The sequence below is a fragment of the Oncorhynchus nerka genome, linkage group LG24, assembly GCF_034236695.1.
Source record: "Oncorhynchus nerka isolate Pitt River linkage group LG24, Oner_Uvic_2.0, whole genome shotgun sequence".
In the NCBI taxonomy this organism is placed as follows: Eukaryota; Metazoa; Chordata; class Actinopteri; order Salmoniformes; family Salmonidae; genus Oncorhynchus; species Oncorhynchus nerka.
In genome coordinates, this window is record NC_088419.1 from 66595899 (window position 1) to 66615076 (window position 19178).

General features: G+C 43.6%; 1 protein-coding gene across 1 annotated transcript in view; it reads left to right on the forward strand.

The window, feature by feature from the left end:
• The window catches only part of LOC115108450 (inactive N-acetylated-alpha-linked acidic dipeptidase-like protein 2), a 284052-nt gene that overhangs the window by 70631 nt on the left and 194243 nt on the right, over positions 1-19178 (forward strand). Inside the window, exon 2 of the mRNA XM_029632794.2 lies at positions 13275-13776. Coding sequence (XP_029488654.1) covers positions 13275-13776 — 502 coding nt within the window. The remainder of the gene's footprint in view (positions 1-13274; positions 13777-19178) is intronic.

Here is a 19178-nt window from a genome sequence, read left to right on the forward strand (position 1 = left end):
GGTTAAAGACAACTGAAACATGGATTGTGTATGTATGTGTGCCATTCAGAGGGTGAATGGGCAAGATAAAATATTAAAGTGCCTTTGAACGGGGTATGGTAGTAGGTTCGAGGTGCACCTGTTTGAGTGCAATGGTGCTGGGTTTTTCATGCTCACCAGTTTCTTGTGTGTACAGTATCAAGAATGGTCCACCACCCAAAGGACATCCAGCCAACTTGACACTACTGTGGGACGCTTTCAACACTTTGTCGAGTCCATTCCCTGATGAATTGAGGCTCTTTTGAAGGGAGTATGGGGTGCAACTCAATATTCGGAATGTGTTCCTAATGTTTTGTACACTCAGTGTAGATATGTAATGAAGGATTGTTAATGTAATTCAGGTCTTAATGATCTGAGTGCCACTGGTATTTTGTTGTGGATGGTAAAAGTCAGTCTCAATTGTGTTTCCTGCTTTTATAACAGACACGTCTCATCCCACAATTGACTTGATATACAAATGTGCACAATAACGTTCATTGTGGTTTGCAGCCTGATAGATGGCCTTAATAACCCTTACCTTAGATTAGGACAGCTCAAATTGATGTTTCTGTTGACTCAAAGTTGTTCACTCTCCAAGCAGAATGTAATGGAGGCTAGTCATTGATCTGATTTCCCTGTAATGCTGCTGGCCTTGTTGTTCCCAGAAACCCTGTATTTATCTCTAGGATCATATTCATATCTCTGAGCTACAGCATCACTTCCACCTCTGTTTATTGATCCGGATACACAAATGAAGCATCGCTCACTGAAGGAGTCTTGTTGCACAATGCACACACCGCAGCCTGCATCTGCTCTGTAATGAGGTGTAAAACACTCAACAAACCACTGCTATATTGAGACAGATCAGAGAATGGGATCTTGAATGCCTACCTATTGTATTGGGGGTTCTGTAGTTGACATGACACCTAGAGGCAGCTTAGGCAGAAAACTCATGCAAATTCTGTATTTAATAATTTATATATAAATATTTGTACAAACATTTTATTTTTCACTAGCTAAATGAGTGCGGATCAAGTCTTGATATCATGAGTTGGATTCTTGCACGTAAATGGGTGAAAATCAGCATTGTCAACAAGCTAGTTCATGCTAGGTAGCCGGTGTGTGTTGTCATTTGGGTTACACCTAACTAACTTTACTGACTGGGTTGATTTTCAACAACAAAGAGGCTATGCATGCAAAGTTGGCAGTGGAACATCTTTTTGATTGGTCAGGAGGATACTTCTGAAGTCAAACTTGATCACAGTCCCAATACAGAGAATCTGCAGACGGTGGAGATGCCCTGATGACATTGTGCCTGCCTCACCTTGGACACCTGAACACCATATCTGACCACCTCCTTTGCTGATGGGTCATGACAGCTTCCAGGTCCTCTCATGACCAATCTGCTGGAGGCTTCAAGAAGCACTCAAACAGACTTGATCTAGCTGATCTACAGTATAACTTTACTATTGTAGTCTATATATATTCTTAAATTACTTCTTGTTGTTTATTTTGCTTAATCTTGGAACCACCCATCCCGGATCCGGGATAATTGTCATCAACTACGCTAAATAGCATAGTGCAACAGTCAAATAATCTTACTAGAAAATATTAATATTCATGAAATCACAAGTGAAATATAGCGAAACACAGCTTAGCCTTTTGTTAATCACCCTGTCGTCTCAGATTTTGAAATTATGCTTTACAGCGAAAACAATACAAGCGTTTGTGTAAGTTTATCGATATACTATCAAAACATTATGTACACCTAGCGGCAGGTAACTTGGTCACGGAAATCAGAAAAGCAATCAAATTAATCGTTTACCTTTGATGAGCTTCAGATGTTTTCACTCGCGAGACTCCCAGTTAGACAGCAAATGTTTCTTTTGTTCCATAAAGATATTTTTTATATCCAAATACCTCTGTTAGTTTGATGCGTTATGCCTAGGAATCCACCGGAAATAGCGGTCACGACAAGCAGACAAAAATTCCAAATTATATCCATAATATCGACAGAAACATGGCAAACGTTTTTTAGAATCAATCCTCAAGGTGTTTTTCATATATCTATTCGATAATATATCAACCGGGACATTTGGCTTTTCACTAGGACCGGGAGGAAAAATGGCTACCTCTCTGTTTAGCGCAAAAATCACACTGAGAGCCAACAACTGACCACTTACGCAATGTGGACGTTTACGCTCATTCTTCAAAATAAAGGCCTGAAACTACGTCTAAAGGCTGTAGACACCTTAGGGAAGCCACAGAAAAAGGAATCTGGTGGATATCCCTTTCAATGGGCAATAGGGATGCATAAAAGACAGGGGTTTCAAAATAAGAGTCACTTCCTGATTGGATTTATCTCAGGATTTTGTCTGCAATATCAGTTCTGTTATACTCACAGACAATATTTTTACAGTTTTGGAAACTTTAGAGTGTTTTCTATCCTAAGCTGTCAATTATATGCATATTCTAGCATCTGGTCCTGAGAAATAGGCAGTTTACTTTGGGAACGTTATTGTTCCAAAAATAAAAATAGTGCCCCCTAGCTTCAAGATTAGCTAGCTAATTGTGCCACCTAGCTTCAAGATTTTGTATGTAATGAAAAGCACTATAAAATGTTTATTAGATTATTGTTATTATTATTACCTATTGGCAGGAAATGCCTCTCACTCTTATCTTATTGAGTGAAATGTCAAGGACACTCATTCCTGCTTGCTTTATCTCATCATGTAATGGGGTGCGTGCTGGTGGCAGGGAAGTCAGGCGTAGGAGAACGAAATTGGTATAAATGTTATTTAATAAATGAGTTATTTAAAAAATGCTTACAAACTCCGAAAACTAACATACAAAATAAAGAAAGTGGGTAAAAACCCGTTGCACACCATAACATAATTGGCACCAATACATACAATGAACAATTCCCAACAAGGACATGGGGGAAAACAGAGGGAAAATATACAACATGTAATTTAGGCATTTGAAACCAGGTGAGTGTGAAAACAAGACAAAGCATATGGAACATGAAAATGGATTGGCGATGGCTAGAAGACCGGTGACGTCGAACGCCGAACACCGCCCAAACAAGGAGAGGAACCGACTTCGGTAGAAGTCGTGACAGTAACCCCCCTTGACGCTCGGCTCCAGCAGTGCGCCGACACCGGCCTCGGGGACGCCCCTGAGGGCGAGTCGCAGGGCGATCCGGACGGAGACGGTGGAAATCCCGCAGCATAGAAGGGTCCAACACGTCCTCCTCCGGAACCCAGCATCTCTCCTCCGGACCGTACCCCTCCCAGTCCACGAGGTCCTTGAGGGCCCTTGCCCAACGTCTTGAATCCAGGATGGATCGAACGGAGTACACCGGGGTGCCCTCGATGTCCAGAGGGGGTGGAGGAACCTCCCGCACCTCAGCTTCCTGGAGCGGACCAGCCATCACCTGCCTGAGGAGAGAGACTTGGAACGAGGGGTTAATGTGGTAATTTGGGGGAAGCTGTAACCTGTAACCTACCTAGTTCACTCTCCTCGGGACTTAAATGGCCTCATAAACCGCGGACCAAGCTTCCGACAGAGCAGGCGGAGGCGCGGGTTCCGGATCAAGAGCCAGACCCGGTCCCCTGGTGCGAACACCAGGGCCTCACTGCGGTGACGGTCTGCGCCAACTTTCTGGCACAGCACGGTGAGCTGAAGATGGACCGGTGCGTCCCATGTCTTCTCCGTGCGCGGGGAACCAGTCATCCACCGCAGGAGCTTCGGTCTGACTCTGATGCCAAGGAGCCCCCAACACACACTGGAAGGGAGAGAGGTTAGTGGAGGAGTGGCAGACGAGTTCTGGGCCATACGCTGCCCACTCCCCCGGTCGGTCCTGGCAATAAGACCTCAGAATCCTACCCACATCCTGGTTAACTCTCTCCACCTGCCCGTTACTCTCAGGGTGAAAACCTGAGGTAAGGCTGACTGAGACTCCCAGACGTTCCATGAACGCCCTCCAGACCCTCGAAGTGAACTGGGCACCCTGATCAGACACTATATCCTCAGGCACCCCATAGTGCCGGAAGACGTGAGTAAACAGGGCCTCCACAGTCTGTAGGGCCGTAGGGAGACCGGGCAAAGGGAGGGGACGACAGGACTTAGAAAAACGATCCACAACGACCAGGATCTAGGTTTTTCCCTGTGAAGGTGGAAGATCGGTTATGAAATCCATCGACAGGTGCAACCACGGTCGTTGTGGAACGGGTAAGGGTTGTAACTTACCTTTGGGCAGGTACCTAGGAGCCTTACACTGGGCGCACACCGAGCAGGAGGAAACATAAACCCTCACATCCTTACCCAAAGTGGGCCACCAGTACTTCCCACTAAGACAGCGAACTGTCTGACCAATCCCAGGATGACCATAGGAGGGGGACGTGTGGGCCCAATAGATCAGCCGGTCGAGGACAGCAAACGGGACATACAGACGCCCGGCTGGACACTGAGGGGGAGGGAGCTCTCACCCCCCTTAAAAGATTTAGATGCACTACTGTTCCACTGGATGTCATAAGGTGAATGCACCAATTTGTAAGTCGCTCTGGATAAGAGCGTCTGCTAAATGACTTAAATGTAAATGTAAATGTAACGCCCGCTAAATGTCTGCGTCCAGCTCCCACACTACCGGTGCCACCAAGCAAGAGGCTGGGAGCATGGGAGTGGGATCCATGTACTGCTCCTCTGTGTCATACTGCCGGGACAGTGTGTCTGCCTTAAAAACTTCTTACGGCTGACAACAGCCAGTGAAAGTGCAGGGCGCCAAATTCAAAGAACAGAAATCTCATAATTAAAATTCCTCAGACATACAAGTATTATACACCATTTTAAAGATAAACTTGTTGTTAATCCCACCACAGTGTCCGAATTCAAAAAGGCTTTACAGGGAAAGCACACCATATGATTATGTTAGGTCAGCACTTAGTCACAGAAAAACACTGCTATTTTTCAAGCCAAAGAGAGGAGTCACAAAAAGCAGAAATATAGATAAAATTAATCACTAACCTTTGATGATCTTCAGCAGATGACACTCATAGGACTTCATGTTACACAATAGATGTATGTTTTGTTCGATAAAGTTCATATTTATATCCAAAAATCTCAGTTTACATTGGCGCGTTACGTTCAGTAATGTTGTGCTTCCAAAACATCTGGTGATTTTGCAGAGAGCCACATCAGTTTACAGAAATACTAATCATAAATGTAGATGAAAATACAAGTGTTATACATGGAATTAAAGATATACTTCTCTTTAATGCAACCGCTGTGTCAGATTTCAAAAAAGCTTTACGGAAAAAGCACACCATGCAATAATCTGTGTACAGCGCTCAGAGACCAAAACAAGCCATACAGATACCCGCCATGTTGTGGAGTAAACAGAAGTCAGAAATAGCATGATAAATATTCACTTACCTTTGATGATCTTCATCAGAATGCACTCCCAGGAATCCCAGTTCCAAAATAAATGTTTGTCTTGTTCGATAAAGTCCATAATTTATGTCCAAATACCTTCCTTTTTGTTTGCGCGTTTAGTTCACAAATCCAAATTCACACGGTGCAGGGACATAGTTCAGACGACAGTTCCATTACAGTTCGTAGAAACATGTCAAACGATGCATAGAATCAATCTTTAGGATGTTTTTATCATAAATCCAATAATATTCTCAATAATATTCCAATCGGACAATTCCTTTGTCTTTAGAAAGGGACAGGAACGCAGCTAACTCTTACGGTCGTGCGCCTGACTGAGCTCATGGCATTCTGCCAGACACCTGACTCAAACAGCTCTTATTCGCTCTTCCTTCACAGTAGAATCCTGAAAGAAGGTTCTAAAGACTTTTGACATCTAGTGGAAGCCTTAGGAAGTCCAATTGGAACACATTTTACACTGTATATTGGATAGGCAAAGACTTGAAAACCTACAAGCCTCATATTTCCCACTTCCTGGTTGGATTTTTTTCTCAGGTTTTTGCCTGCCTGCCATATGAGTTCTGTTATACTCACAGACAGAAACTTCAGAGTGTTTTCTATTCAAATCCACAAATAATATGCATATCTTAGCTTATGGGCCTGACTAGCAGGCAGCTTACTCTGAGCACCTTATTCATCCATGCTACTCAATACTGCCATAAGAAGCTAACGTTCTGGGAACCTGGTTTGTACGAAAGGGTGAAAACAAAACGGGTGAAAAACATGTCCCACCTTGCCTGGCGAGGGTTCAGTCTCCTCGCTGCCCGGATTGCAGTGGTCAGTCCAGATGAGAAAATGGTGTTTAGCCCCCTCAAGCCAATGTCTCCACGTCTTCAAGGCCTTGGCTACAGCCAACAGCTCCCGGTCCCCCACGTCATAGTTTTGCTCCGCCAGGCTGAGCTTCTTCAAGAAGAAGGCACAGGGGCGGAGCTTCGGTGGCGTACCCGAGCACTGAGAGAGCACCGCTCCTATCCCAGCCTCAGATGCGTTCACCTCCACAATGAACGCCAAAGAGGGATCCGGATGTGCTAGCACGGGCGCCGAGGTAAACAGAGCCCTTAGTTGCCCAAAAGCTCTGTCTGCCTCAACTGACCACTGCAGACGTACAGGACCCCCCTTCAGCAATAAGGTAATGGGACCAGCCACCTGACCAAAACCCCGGATAAATCTCCGGTAGTAATTGGCAAACCCTAAAAAACCCTGCACCTCCTTTACCGTGGTGGGAGTCAGAACAGGCATTTCTCAGCCTTGACGTACAGGTCATGCTCCAACAGTCGTCCAAGTACCTTGCGCACCACGGACACATGCTCGGTGCGTGTAGCGGAGTATACCAGAATGTTATCGATATACACCACTACACCCTGCCCGTGCAGGTCCCTGAAAATCTCATCTACAAAGGATTGGAAGAGCATTCATCAACCCGTACGGCATGACGAGGTAATCATAATGCCCTGAGGTGGTACTAAACGCCATCTTCCACTCGTCTCCCTCCCGGATACGCACCAGGTGGTATGCGCTCCTGAGATCCAGTTTTGTGAAGAAGCACGCCCCATGCATTGACTCAATCGCCGTGGCGATAAGAGGTAGCGGGTAACTGTACCTCACCGTGATTTGATTAAGACCTCGATAATCAATGCCTGGGCGCAAACCTCCATCCTTCTTCTTCACAAAAAAGAAACTCAAGGAGGCCGTCTCCGCATGCGACAGGGGATACACGTGACTCCTGGGAAATGCAGCATCTACCAGGAGATTTATCGCACAATCCCCCCGTCGATGGGGTGGTAATTGAGTCGCCTTCTTTTTTTACAGAAGACGAGAGACAAATCGCCATATTCGGGGGGGATGCGCACAATGGAGACCTGGTCTGGGCTTTCCACCGTAGTAGCACCAACGGAAACCCCTACACACCTTCCCGAGCACTGTCATGACCACCCCGTGAGAGCCCTCTCTTGCCATGAAATAGTGGGAACATTAAAAATGGATCGGCGATGGCTAGAAGACCCGTGACGTCGACCGCCAAACACCGAACAAGGAGAGGAACCGACTTCGGCAGAAGTCGTGACACATTGATGCGATTATTATTTTTTACATTTACAAAGCTATCCGTCTCTGTAAAAGCTGAAAAAAACTAAAAAGATATTGCACATAATACTTTTCTAGAATTACATCATAATGGAAGTAGGCTCCGCAACAATTAGAAATACAATTAAATGCTTGAGCGTGGTGCACACACAATACCAATAATAATACCAGAATGTCCAACCTATGAGTTGATTTGAAGGTAAGACTTTCTTCTGATTTCAGAGCAGAAAACAGGCCCAGATCTGAGGAAATGGATGTGGTGCATGTTATTGTTTTCTTGTCTAGCATTCTTAGACATGGCCCCATTTACTGTACATTGAGATTTAATGCAGAGATCCATAAAGTAGAATTATTTGGGCCACACCCTGGGGATGGCATATTTTATTCATGAGCACTATAAAAATAAAGGTTTGCTCTGGTGGCCCAGGCCAGTAACATATTCTGAGAGCTGGGCCAGATGCTGGTTCTAAATGGATAGTACTGTAGCAAAACAGCACAGCAGCCATGCTTCCTCTTATTCCTCCAGGCTGGTACAGCGTTAGTTCCAGCCACTGTTGGCCCACAGTAGTTCTTGACCAAGCATATACTTACTACACTTACAATTGGCATTTGTGTCTGTCCATGAAATAGAGTTTGCTACTGTTTATTTGGCAACAGCATTTGCATTGTGTGTTGCTTATGTTGTGCAGCGAGTTGTAGGTATTCCATGGCAATCATTTGCTTAAGTTTTTCTCGTCACCTTTCTCCAGTTTCTTTGCCCTTCTGTGAAATGTTCAACAGCTAAACTGATCGACAGCTGGCTTCATGTTTTGTAACTACGGCAACTGACAAGGTCATGTCAAATGAGATGATGGGTAGGCAGGACTGTGCTGGGAAATATTTACTCTCTCTTTTTTTGTCCTCTCTCTTCCTCCCACCCTCTCCCTCTCTCACCCACTCACACGCCCACGCACAATAACCTACTCCACACACGGACACAAACACACACACATTTCTCTTTTACTTTAATGAACACAAATATAAATGCAGCATGCAACAATTTCTAGGATTTGACCTAATTACAGTTCATATAAAGAAATCAGTCAATTGAAATAAATTAGTTAGACCCTAATGTATGGATTTCACATGACTGGGAATAAAGGTATGCATATGTTGGTCACAGATACCTTTAATGAAAGGTTGGGATGAGTATCAGAAAACCAGTCAGTATCTGGTGTGACCACCATTTGCCTCATGCTGCACATACACATCTACTTCTCATAGAGTTGATCAGGCTGTTGATTGTGGCCTGTATAATATTGTTGCACTCCTCTTCAATGGCAGTGTGAAGTCCCTAGCACAAGGTGCACCTGTGTAATGATCATGCTGTTAATCAGCTTCTTAATATGCCACAGCTTTCAGGTGGATGGATTATCTTGGCAAAGGAGAAATGCTCACTAACAGGAATGTAAACACATGTGTGTTCAATATTTGAGAGAAATAAGATTTTTGTGCATATGGAACATTTATGGGATCTTTTATTTTAGCTCATGAAACATGGGACCAACACTTTACATGTTGCATTTACATTTTTGTTCAGTATCTTATCAGTATTGAAACATATGGAAATTATATTAATAAATAATATAGTTACAGATACAGGCATTCAAGAAAGGTCTTGGGCTTTTCTTTCAATCTCTCTGTCAATGGCATCTAAGGGTTGAAAGTTAAAGAAGAGGGTTACCCTCAGCATCCCAATGTTATTCTCCCCTCTCCAACACTGATCCACAAACAGATTTGTATTCCATTGTGTGCCCTGAAGGTTAACCATATAGTGCTATCAGGGCATTATAAGAATTATAGTTACTAAGGCTACTGCACATATACAATATATTCTGTATACACTTAGAGTTGTTATCTTTTGTATAACTTGAACAGGAATAGATGAGTAGATAAACAGTTAATTTCAGTATTAATGCTAGAAAGTCCATGGTAAGGCCAGTGTGATGCCATTTGAATGTGTTGGCTGAAGACTAACAGACACAGTTAGTTGTGATGTCTTCATGCCTGCCCTTGGCAATCAGGTGATCGATCACGTGTTGGTAGCTATTGTACATTCACCATATTATCAGTTGTCTCATTTGATTTCAGTCAAAATGACAACGTTTATTTGTCACGTGCACCGAATACAGCAGGTGTACACCTTACAGTAAAATGCCTACTTACAGGCCTTAACCAACAGTGTGATTTTTAAGTAAAAAATAGGTATTAGGTGAACAATATATAAGTAAAGAGATAAAAACAACAGTAAAAAGACAGTGAAAAACAGTAGCAAGGCTATATACAGGCACCGGTTAGTCAGGCTAATTGAGGTAGGATGTACATGTAGGAATGGTTAAAGTGACTGCATCAAATCAAATTAAACTTTGTTTGTCACATGCGCCGAATAAAACAAGTGTAGACTTTACCGTGAAACGCTTACTTACAAGCCCTTAACCAACAGTGCAGTTCAAGAAGAAGAAAATATAGGCTAAAAGTAGGCTAAAATAAAAAGTAATATAATATAAAGTAACACAATAAGAATAACAATAATGAGGCTATATACAGGGGGCACCGGTACCGAGTCAGTGTACAGGTGTACAGACTAGTTGAGGTAATCTGTACATGTAGGCCAGGACAGCGGAGTCAATCACCACCTTCCGGAGACACCTGAAACCCCACCTCTTTAAGGAATACCTAGGATAGGATAAAGTAATCCCTCTCACCCCCCTTAAAAGATTTAGATGCACTACTGTTCCACTGGATGTCATAAGGTGAATGCACCAATTTGTAAGTCGCTCTGGATAAGAGCGTCTGCTAAATGACTTAAATGTAAATGTAATGTAGGTGGGGCGAAGTGACGGTACATAGGTATCAAACAAACAACGAGTAGCAGCAGTGTGGGGGGTGTCTATGTAAATTGTCCAGTGGCGATTTTTATGAATTGTTCAGCAGTCTAATGGCTTGGGGGTAGAAGCTGTTGAGGAGCCTTTTGGTCCTAGACTTGGCACTCCGGTACTGCTTGCCATGCGGTAGTAGAGAGAACATTCTATGACTGGGGTGGCTGGGGTTTTTGACCATTTTTAGGGCCTTCCTCTGACACCGCCAGTGATGTACTGGGCTGTACGTACTACCCACTGTAATGCCTTGCGGTCGGAGCCCGAGCAGTTGTCGTACCAGGCAGTGATGCAGCCAGTCAGGATGCTCTCGATGTTGCAGCTGTAGAACCTTTTGAGGACCCATGCCAAATCATTTTAGTTTCCTGAGGGGGAATCTGATTTTTTGTGCCCTCTTAACAACTGTCTTGTTGTGTTTGGACCATTCTAGTTTGTTGTTGATGTGGACACCAAGGAACGTGAACCTCTCAACCTGCTCCACTATAACCCCATCGATGAGAATGGGGGCGTGCTCGGTCCTCCTTTTCCTATAGTCCACAATCATCTCCTTTGTCTTGATTATGTTGAGGGATAGGTTGTTATCTCTTGGCAAATAGTGTGGTCTACAGTTTATCATAAGACACCCGCTAGCTGAATATTCATGTCATCATTCAGCCACGATTCCGTGAAACATAAGATATTATAGTTTCTGAAGTCCCGTTGGTAGGATATTCGTGATCGTACCTTGTCTATTTTATTGTCCAATGATTGCACGTTGGCAAGTAATATTGGCGGTAACGGCAGCTTTCCCACTCGCTGTCTGCGGATCCTTATGAGGCACCCCACCCTGTGTCTATACCTGCATCTCTTTCTCTTGCCAATGACGGGGATGTTGGCCTTGTTGGGTGTCCTGCTTGTTGAAGAAAAAATCTTAGTCTAATCCGAGGTGAGTGATCGCTGTTCTGATATCCAGAAGCTCTTTTTTTGCCGTAAGATACGGTGGCAGAAACATTATGTACAAAATAAGTTACAAATAACGCAAAACCCCACATAATAGCACAATTGGTTAGGCGCCCGTAAAACAGCTGCCATTTCTTCCTGAGCAATTTTACAAAAATGACTGCAATTCATAGTTCATAGATCATACATACACACAAAAAAGGGTTATTCGGCTCTCCTCATAAGAGAACCCTTTTTTGTTCCAGGGAGATCCCTTTTGGGTTTTATGTAGAACCCTTTATGTAGAACCTGGAACCAAAAAGGGTTCTTAAATGGGTTATCCTATGGGGACAGCCAAAGAACCAGTTTAGGTTCTAGATAGCACCTTTTTTTCTAATAAGTGTGTATGAATAAAAGAAAGCAATAGCAACTTGATTTGCAGGTATTTAGCAGGTTGGTTATGTACTGTACGTCTCTTTACATTTTAACAAGAACCAGCAATACCAGGGCACCTAATAAAACGCTAAATAAAATACTCATGCTCAAGAACGTGAGTTTATTTTTACTGATACTTAATAAAATGCTAAGCATGTATTTGATATACCTTACCATGTGAGGTGTCAGTCTGGCATCCTTCATGGAAAAGTCAAAGACAGTATTAGAATGGATGGCTTTGTCTGAGAGTTGAAAGGCATTAAATCACTGGTGTTCCTGTGATTAAATGTCAGCTGTCACTCTGCATGGGAGAGCTGCTGTTTCCCCTCACCACCATATGTACAGTAGACTATGCCAGTCCACATGGGGTAAGGCTGGGTGGGGAGTGGCACTGTGTGTGTGTGTGTGTGTGTGTGTGTGTGTGTGTGTGTGTGTGTGTGTGTGTGTGTGTGTGTGTGTGTGTGTGCGCGTGCGTGCGTGTGCATTCTGAACTATTGGTATTTATAAAGTATTTTTTAAATCAACAGATGTCACAAAGTGCTTATATTGAAACCTAGCCTAAAACCCCAAACAGCCACATGATGTCAGACCCAGGCATGTACTTTTTAAGCAAGGAACAAGCTTTTCTTCCTCCTCTCCCTGAAACACCCACACAAAATTAAATGATCATTCTGACTGCAAAGTATACAATGTGAAAGGGACCATATTAAAATAATAATTTTTTTCTTCTCTTTTAGATAAACCTTTCTCTGAAGAAAAGTGTTGCTCAGAGAGATCACTTAGTGTTCTCTTGCTGCTCAGGGTGATGCAGTATAACTTTCATAGCAACAGATTCCACTCTAATGTCTGTTTAAAGAAAGTCTTTAAAGCAATGACTTTGAAAGAATAAGTGGCTTTGGTGTGCTTTTGAGTTTCGCGGCAGTTTGGATTTTTTGGTTATTATCGATTGGGCTTCTGTTTGGAGTTTGATAACAGTGTCAGTAAAAGGGACAGTTAAATTTGATGGTATACTAAGACACTGGGCTCCGTTTTATGAATTTGATCCCACTCAGTCATCTCCCTTAATGATCTGCTTCAGCAGCTGTAGTGAACTTAGCATGCTCTAATTGGGTTTCGTGGGAATGCTCTTTACTATTTAGTTAGGGCGCTGGAGTTCAACCCCTGGGCCACATAAATACATCACCTTTGAATTGTTATGGTGATGTAAGCCCAGAAAACAATGTGTGTGCCATGCGCGTCAGTGGTAATGCAGTGCATAGGTCCAACTGCACAGGCTCTCTCAGTGTAGCTCTGTATGATATACTGAAAGGTTAAGTTCATCAATTTGATTGATTAGCTGTTAACCAACCCCTCATTCAGTGCTCTTGTTAACCTGGGATAATAACAGAGACCTCTGTGTAATCTGTTTGTATCCAGGTCTTGAAGGCATGGCGTACAGGAAGGTGCGTGCGGCCCACACAGGGTCTCTGGAGCGGGAGGAACTGCAGGCATCCGCCCTGGACCTGGAGTGGGACATGGAAAAGGAGCTACAGGACCCGGGACTAGGCCTGGACCGCTTCCAGCTGGAGTGTGTGGAGCATCGGACCGTGGGTAACTCCAACCGTGCTGATCCAGACCCAGACCTGGAGCCCATCCAGCCCTCTGTGTCCGTCTCTCCACACGGTAGGTTTGAGCGGCTGCAGGAGGACCCCAACTACATCTCCCACTTCACCAGAGCTCCACCCAAGGGCCAGCGGAGAAGCAGCTGCAGCCTGGTCAAGTACCTGCTAGCAGGTGTAGGGCTCTTTATCCTGGGGCTACTGATAGGCCACTACGCCCACAGCACGGACAAGCCCACCCCTGAACCCCCCACTGACACAGACCTCCTGGAGGAGCTGCTGAGGGACATCACAGCTGAGAAGATCCAGGCTCTGCACAGGTAGGTAGGCCTTTTCACACATACACCAATTACTCCGTGATTCTCTGTTTTGCCTCAATGCCTGCAGATCGACAGAGGGTATAATATTACAGGTAATGCATCTTCTTAGTGTGGAGGCATTATGCGCAGCTGCAGAACAATAAGTAGCGAGCTGAGATGATTTGCATGAAAATTACATTCATTTGGAAGTGTTTATCTGAGAAGGAGGCTCTCCCAGGTCATGCAAAGGTGATTTAGAGCACATTGTTTGCTGCTGATCTCTCAGCCAATAAACTTGCGGGCCCTTCTGAAAGCTTTTCTCTGTCTGAGTGAAAGTTAGACATTCTTAGGAAGCAGATGTGGGCTTTTCTGTAACAGTCTCTCAGGGACCTGCATCCTTCTAGCAAAGACAGTCTCCCAGCCAAACACTGTAGCACACTGTATCCCCACTAGTGACAAGAAGGCCTTGTTCACTCCATGCCCAGCTGTGTATAGCTGACAGGCGGGGACAGGGCCCAAGCAGGTAGTAATGTTAAATTAAATGCCGACAAACCTCTGGTGGCATGATATTGTTTTGGTGCCAAGGATCATGGAATACATGTATATTTGTGTCAGAAAGATAACTCAGTTTCAACTGAACTGAGACAATCTGACTCCCAAACAGGCTTTGCAGTTTAGTGTATTTATAATTTATTTAGTCACATTTATTTTTCAGGCGGCAGGGCCAACAGCAGAGCCCAGATTCTCTTGGAGAAAGACACAGTATTGTAACCTCAACTAACATTATGATCATGCATTCAGCCACCAACTCATAGTTCATACCTTGGATGAACTACCTGTTTGTGGGTGGGGGCTATATCAGCCCGCTAATATGGGACTAGTAAAGGCCCAGTGCACTACTTTTGTGAAGAAAATGTTTAATTAAAAATAAAAAAAATTATCAGGGGGTGCTGAAGGTGCTGAAGCACCCCTACTTCCTGCAGCTATGGCACAGAGGGAATCCTGCAATCTCTCTCCCAAACTGATGCTCTATGGGGAGAGGGGATATTGTGTTAGCTCAGAATGTTTCAAAAATAAAATAAAATAGTTACGTGAAATGGTTTTATCCTCAGTAATTCTCCCACATGAACTAACGGCATTCTGTCCTGCTTGGATGCCTCAGCTCTTTCCACTTTATTTGTGACCACTCGGATTTCTGCAGGAGGCTAGTAGACTACAATTAACTTTATTTAGTCAGTGTACTGTGTGCTTGGTGATTGACTATACATAAATAGAAGGGTGGGATTTAGTGTGCTATGATGAACAACGGTATGTAATAGTCTGATGTTTGGGCATTTTCTCCTGCCAAAAGGCCCATTGTTTTCCCCTGTATAGACTCTTATGCTGAGACGTTGATATTTCTTTGGCTCATTACTGTATGTGTTTGCTTCTTTTACCATTTACACTTCAAAGAAACGTGCAGGCGCATAAACAGTCTCGGTGAAATTGGATTAGCTGAAAATCCCTGGAAGAAGTAAATTTCCCTCTGTTTGTGTCTCTCTAATGCTATTCTTTATCTCCCCGAGACACTCACTCACTAATTATGCCCTGTAATTGATACAGTCCAGCATGTTGGGAGCATTTCTCATCCTCACCAATTGAAATAAATAATCCCAAAGTCAGATTAAGGGTCATGTCTCCAGGCGGATAAGGAAGGAGGGTTTGTGTAGAAGAAAATAAAAACTGTTTGGACATACTGATTACTGTAACAGAGCTCTGGAAGACCTAAGAAGATACTGCTAGGGACCTTTGGTCTCCTGGTCAGTTCCATCTCCAAACAGAGAGGGGGGCTACAAACTGTCTAGGTTTAGTGTCAAACATGGGTGGCAGCTTTTAAAACAGGCCAGAACACAGTACACATAGCCTGGCCAAATACTGTAGCTACCCACTGGGCACAGACGGTAATTCAGAGTTTATTCCACGCTGGTTCAATGCAATTTCATTGGAATTATGTGAAAATAATGTTAATTCAACCAGTGTGTGCCCATCATGAAGAATGGCTTTCTACCACCGTTGGGCTCATAAAGATATTGTGTGATGTGGTGTTATGTGTCATTGACCTAGATTGCCCATAACATTGTCAGTTCTTTTTTTATTCCCCATGGAGACAGACCCATTTGAATGAAAAGATGAAGCCAGACTGTTTCTCTGTGCAAATGGAGTCTGTTTTGGTTTGGTGCCAAATTGAATTTATATAGACAATCTTACATTAATCATCAACTGGAGCCATATTAACCCGGCTGGTAGGGTGCCAATCATAAACTCAACAGGAGAAACTTGCGAGTAAGCGCAGCGTTTAAAAATGATGTTGATTCTCTAACAGGTGGAGCAGCCGCAAAACGTTATCTTGATTACAGCTAGAATATGACAAATAAATACAGTAAGAGTCTTATTGTACCACATATTTCTTATCTACCTTTAACACATTTGGTTTCGTAGTTATAAAAATATAGAACGATGCCCAGAAATGAGACTCACACCTCCATATACCTGTGCACGGGTGTTAGGACTTTTGTAGCTCTGACTAGAATACATCTCTTTCCATCCCTCCATCCCTCCCTCTTAATGAATCTCTCTCCACTGAGGGGGCTGTGAATGGACTACATCACTAGGTAATATGGGGCTTATATTATAACCTGGTGATAGAACATTCCTTTGGTAGAATACCTAGATTTAGTGAGGATATTATGCATTCTTTAACAGACATCTCATTATAATTGAAAGCTTTTGAATAAAAAGAACAGAATATTGTTTTTGGAATATAGTGTCATGTGGGAAATGCTTGAGGTGCATGGGAATTGAATAATGACCTAATTGGTTGTCAACATGAACCATTGCCAAGTCGGCATACAGCTATTATAGTGTGACACTTAAATCAATAAAAGTATGTTTGGTATACCGAATAATGTAGGATGTAAATACAAATCTAAAAGGAGATTTAAAGAAATGGAATTATGTTATATATGGTCATATACAGTATAGTGTGCATAGTACTGTACTGTATTTCAGCATGCCCAATGTTTTAGGTTTCACTTGTTTGTGCTGTAATAATTCTTAGTGTGCTGTAAGTATAAAGGCACAGGGCAAGACCCAGATGCGGACACAGGAGGCAGATGATTTGAGTCTCTGATATGTATTAGTCCAAGGGGCAGGCAAGAGAATGGTCGTGGACAGGCAAAAGATCATAAACAAGGTCAGAGTCCAGGAGGTACAGAGTGGCAGGCGGGTTCAGAGTCAGGGCAGGCAAGGGACAAACCCAGGAGGACTACCAAAAGAGAGATAAGAAAAAGCAGGAACACGGAAAACCACACTGGTTGACAAGACGAACTGGCAACAGACAAACAAGGAACACCGGAATAAATACCCAGGGACAAATGGGGAAAATGGTGGGTGGAGACAATCGCAAAGACAGGTGAAACAGATCAGGGCGTGACAGTAAGGTATGAGCTGTGTCTGTTTATTGTGTATGTAAGAGAGAGAATGAGAGACTGTGTGTGCATGCCCGCATGCAGCTTCTGCTGAACTGTACGCCCACTGCTCACTCAAGGCTAAGACCCATTGTTAGGATACAAGTTGAGATCGATTTCTGTAGAATGAAATTGATATTCCCGGGGGGTGTGAAACATAATTAATAACGGTGCATTACAATGGCCATCAATAAGCAGGAGACTACTCTAGTCCCACTGTCACTCCCAGGACAACAGGACAGCACTTTCTTCTTCTTAAAGAGAAACTGCATTTGAGCAGACAGATAGATAATGGTATGTTTGAATGGCATTGTATTTTCTCCTGGCACAGCTCCTACTTCCTGGTGGAGCAGGATGTAGAATAATGTCAAACAGCGTCCATTTGGTGAACATGGAACTTGCATAGCAGTCGTCTGATGGGTGAGGGAGGCAGTGACATGATGAGACAGGACAGAGATTGGTCAAACTCTCTCCAGCGCAAGAGTGTAGAAATAATGAGGACTTGAAAAGTATTGTAAGCCAAATTGGCGCTCCCAATATTTCAACAAGCACCAGCAATTACCAACATCTCCCCCAACATTCAGGTCAATTCAGGTCGATTTTTAGAAGCAGTGAAATTTGTTTTTAAAAGAAGAACTTGAAAATCAACTTTGGGAAACAGATTGCTGCTATGGCAACTAGCCAGATGAGCCCTTGCACACACGACTTTGGCTCAGTCCAACCAAACGTCCACGAGTGTGAAGCCCAGGGTGCTGGTTTGTGAAAAGCAATTAAACTAGGGAGCTCGTCTCTGGTGGAAGGGAGCAGTAGGCTACGGGTGTCAGGAGTCAGAACCACGGCCCATCAGCCATGCCGGATGGATCTACTGTGAGCCCATGACATTTAAAACAAACAGTGATTAAGCAGGAGATTACCAAAGTGACTCTGGCTGCTGAGGTCATTTTGATCATTAGATCGTTTTGGGTGACACCAAGGTAATGTCTCCCTCCTGCCTCCTGTACGCCACACTCCAACACTGCAGTCGTATTTCACTCTGCCTCCACTGCCCTACTCCTGCAGCCCAGCCCTTCCTTGCATGACAGCACAATATTTAATAATCTACTGTACCTCAGAATTGGAACAGACAACATTACAGATGGCAATTACTTAACAAAATGTGCAACTTCAATTGGACCTTTAGTATATCGGCTAAACTTCACATAATTGTGCCAGCCATAGTCTCTGACTAGTAATACAATGATATGAAGGTGAAGGTGCGTCATGGGATAGAGGTCATTAGATCTAAGTCTCCCGATGACCATCTTTGTGATCATAGTCAGACTTGATTGTCCATTGGAAGTCAAAGGTCACCATCACAGTTGTAATCCATCCCAGTGAGTGGAAGTTCAAAAGTTGAGTATTGAGTAATAATAATGAGGTGGGTGAACGGAGCCAAACGGTTGGGGATATGTTTTATTGAGATCTCACTCTTCAATATAAAAATAGTTTTTTATAAAGCAGGTCCCAATGCAGCTCAGGTATCACGATGACTGAGTGAATGACAGTTCTAGCTCTACACAGCTGTGTCGGGGTGACACTGCTGGGGTGATTCTTACACATACAGTAGCAGACTTTGGATACATTTTTTATTCTTCTCCATTTTAGCTGCACCATTTACTGGTCGTATTTGTACAGTGCCAAGGCCGCCATGCTATAGAATGACCATTCATGATTCACCGTAAACAATTGAAACCAAATTACAAAGTTCTGAATATTTTGGTGATGAATGCACTTATTCTAATTACAAACATCAAATACTAGATTTGAATATCTGTATTCACCCGCCTCCCGGGTGGTCTAGGGCACTGCTTCGCAGTGCTAGGTGTGCCACCAGAGACTCTGGGTTCGCGCCCAGGCTCTGTCGCAGCCGGCCGCGAC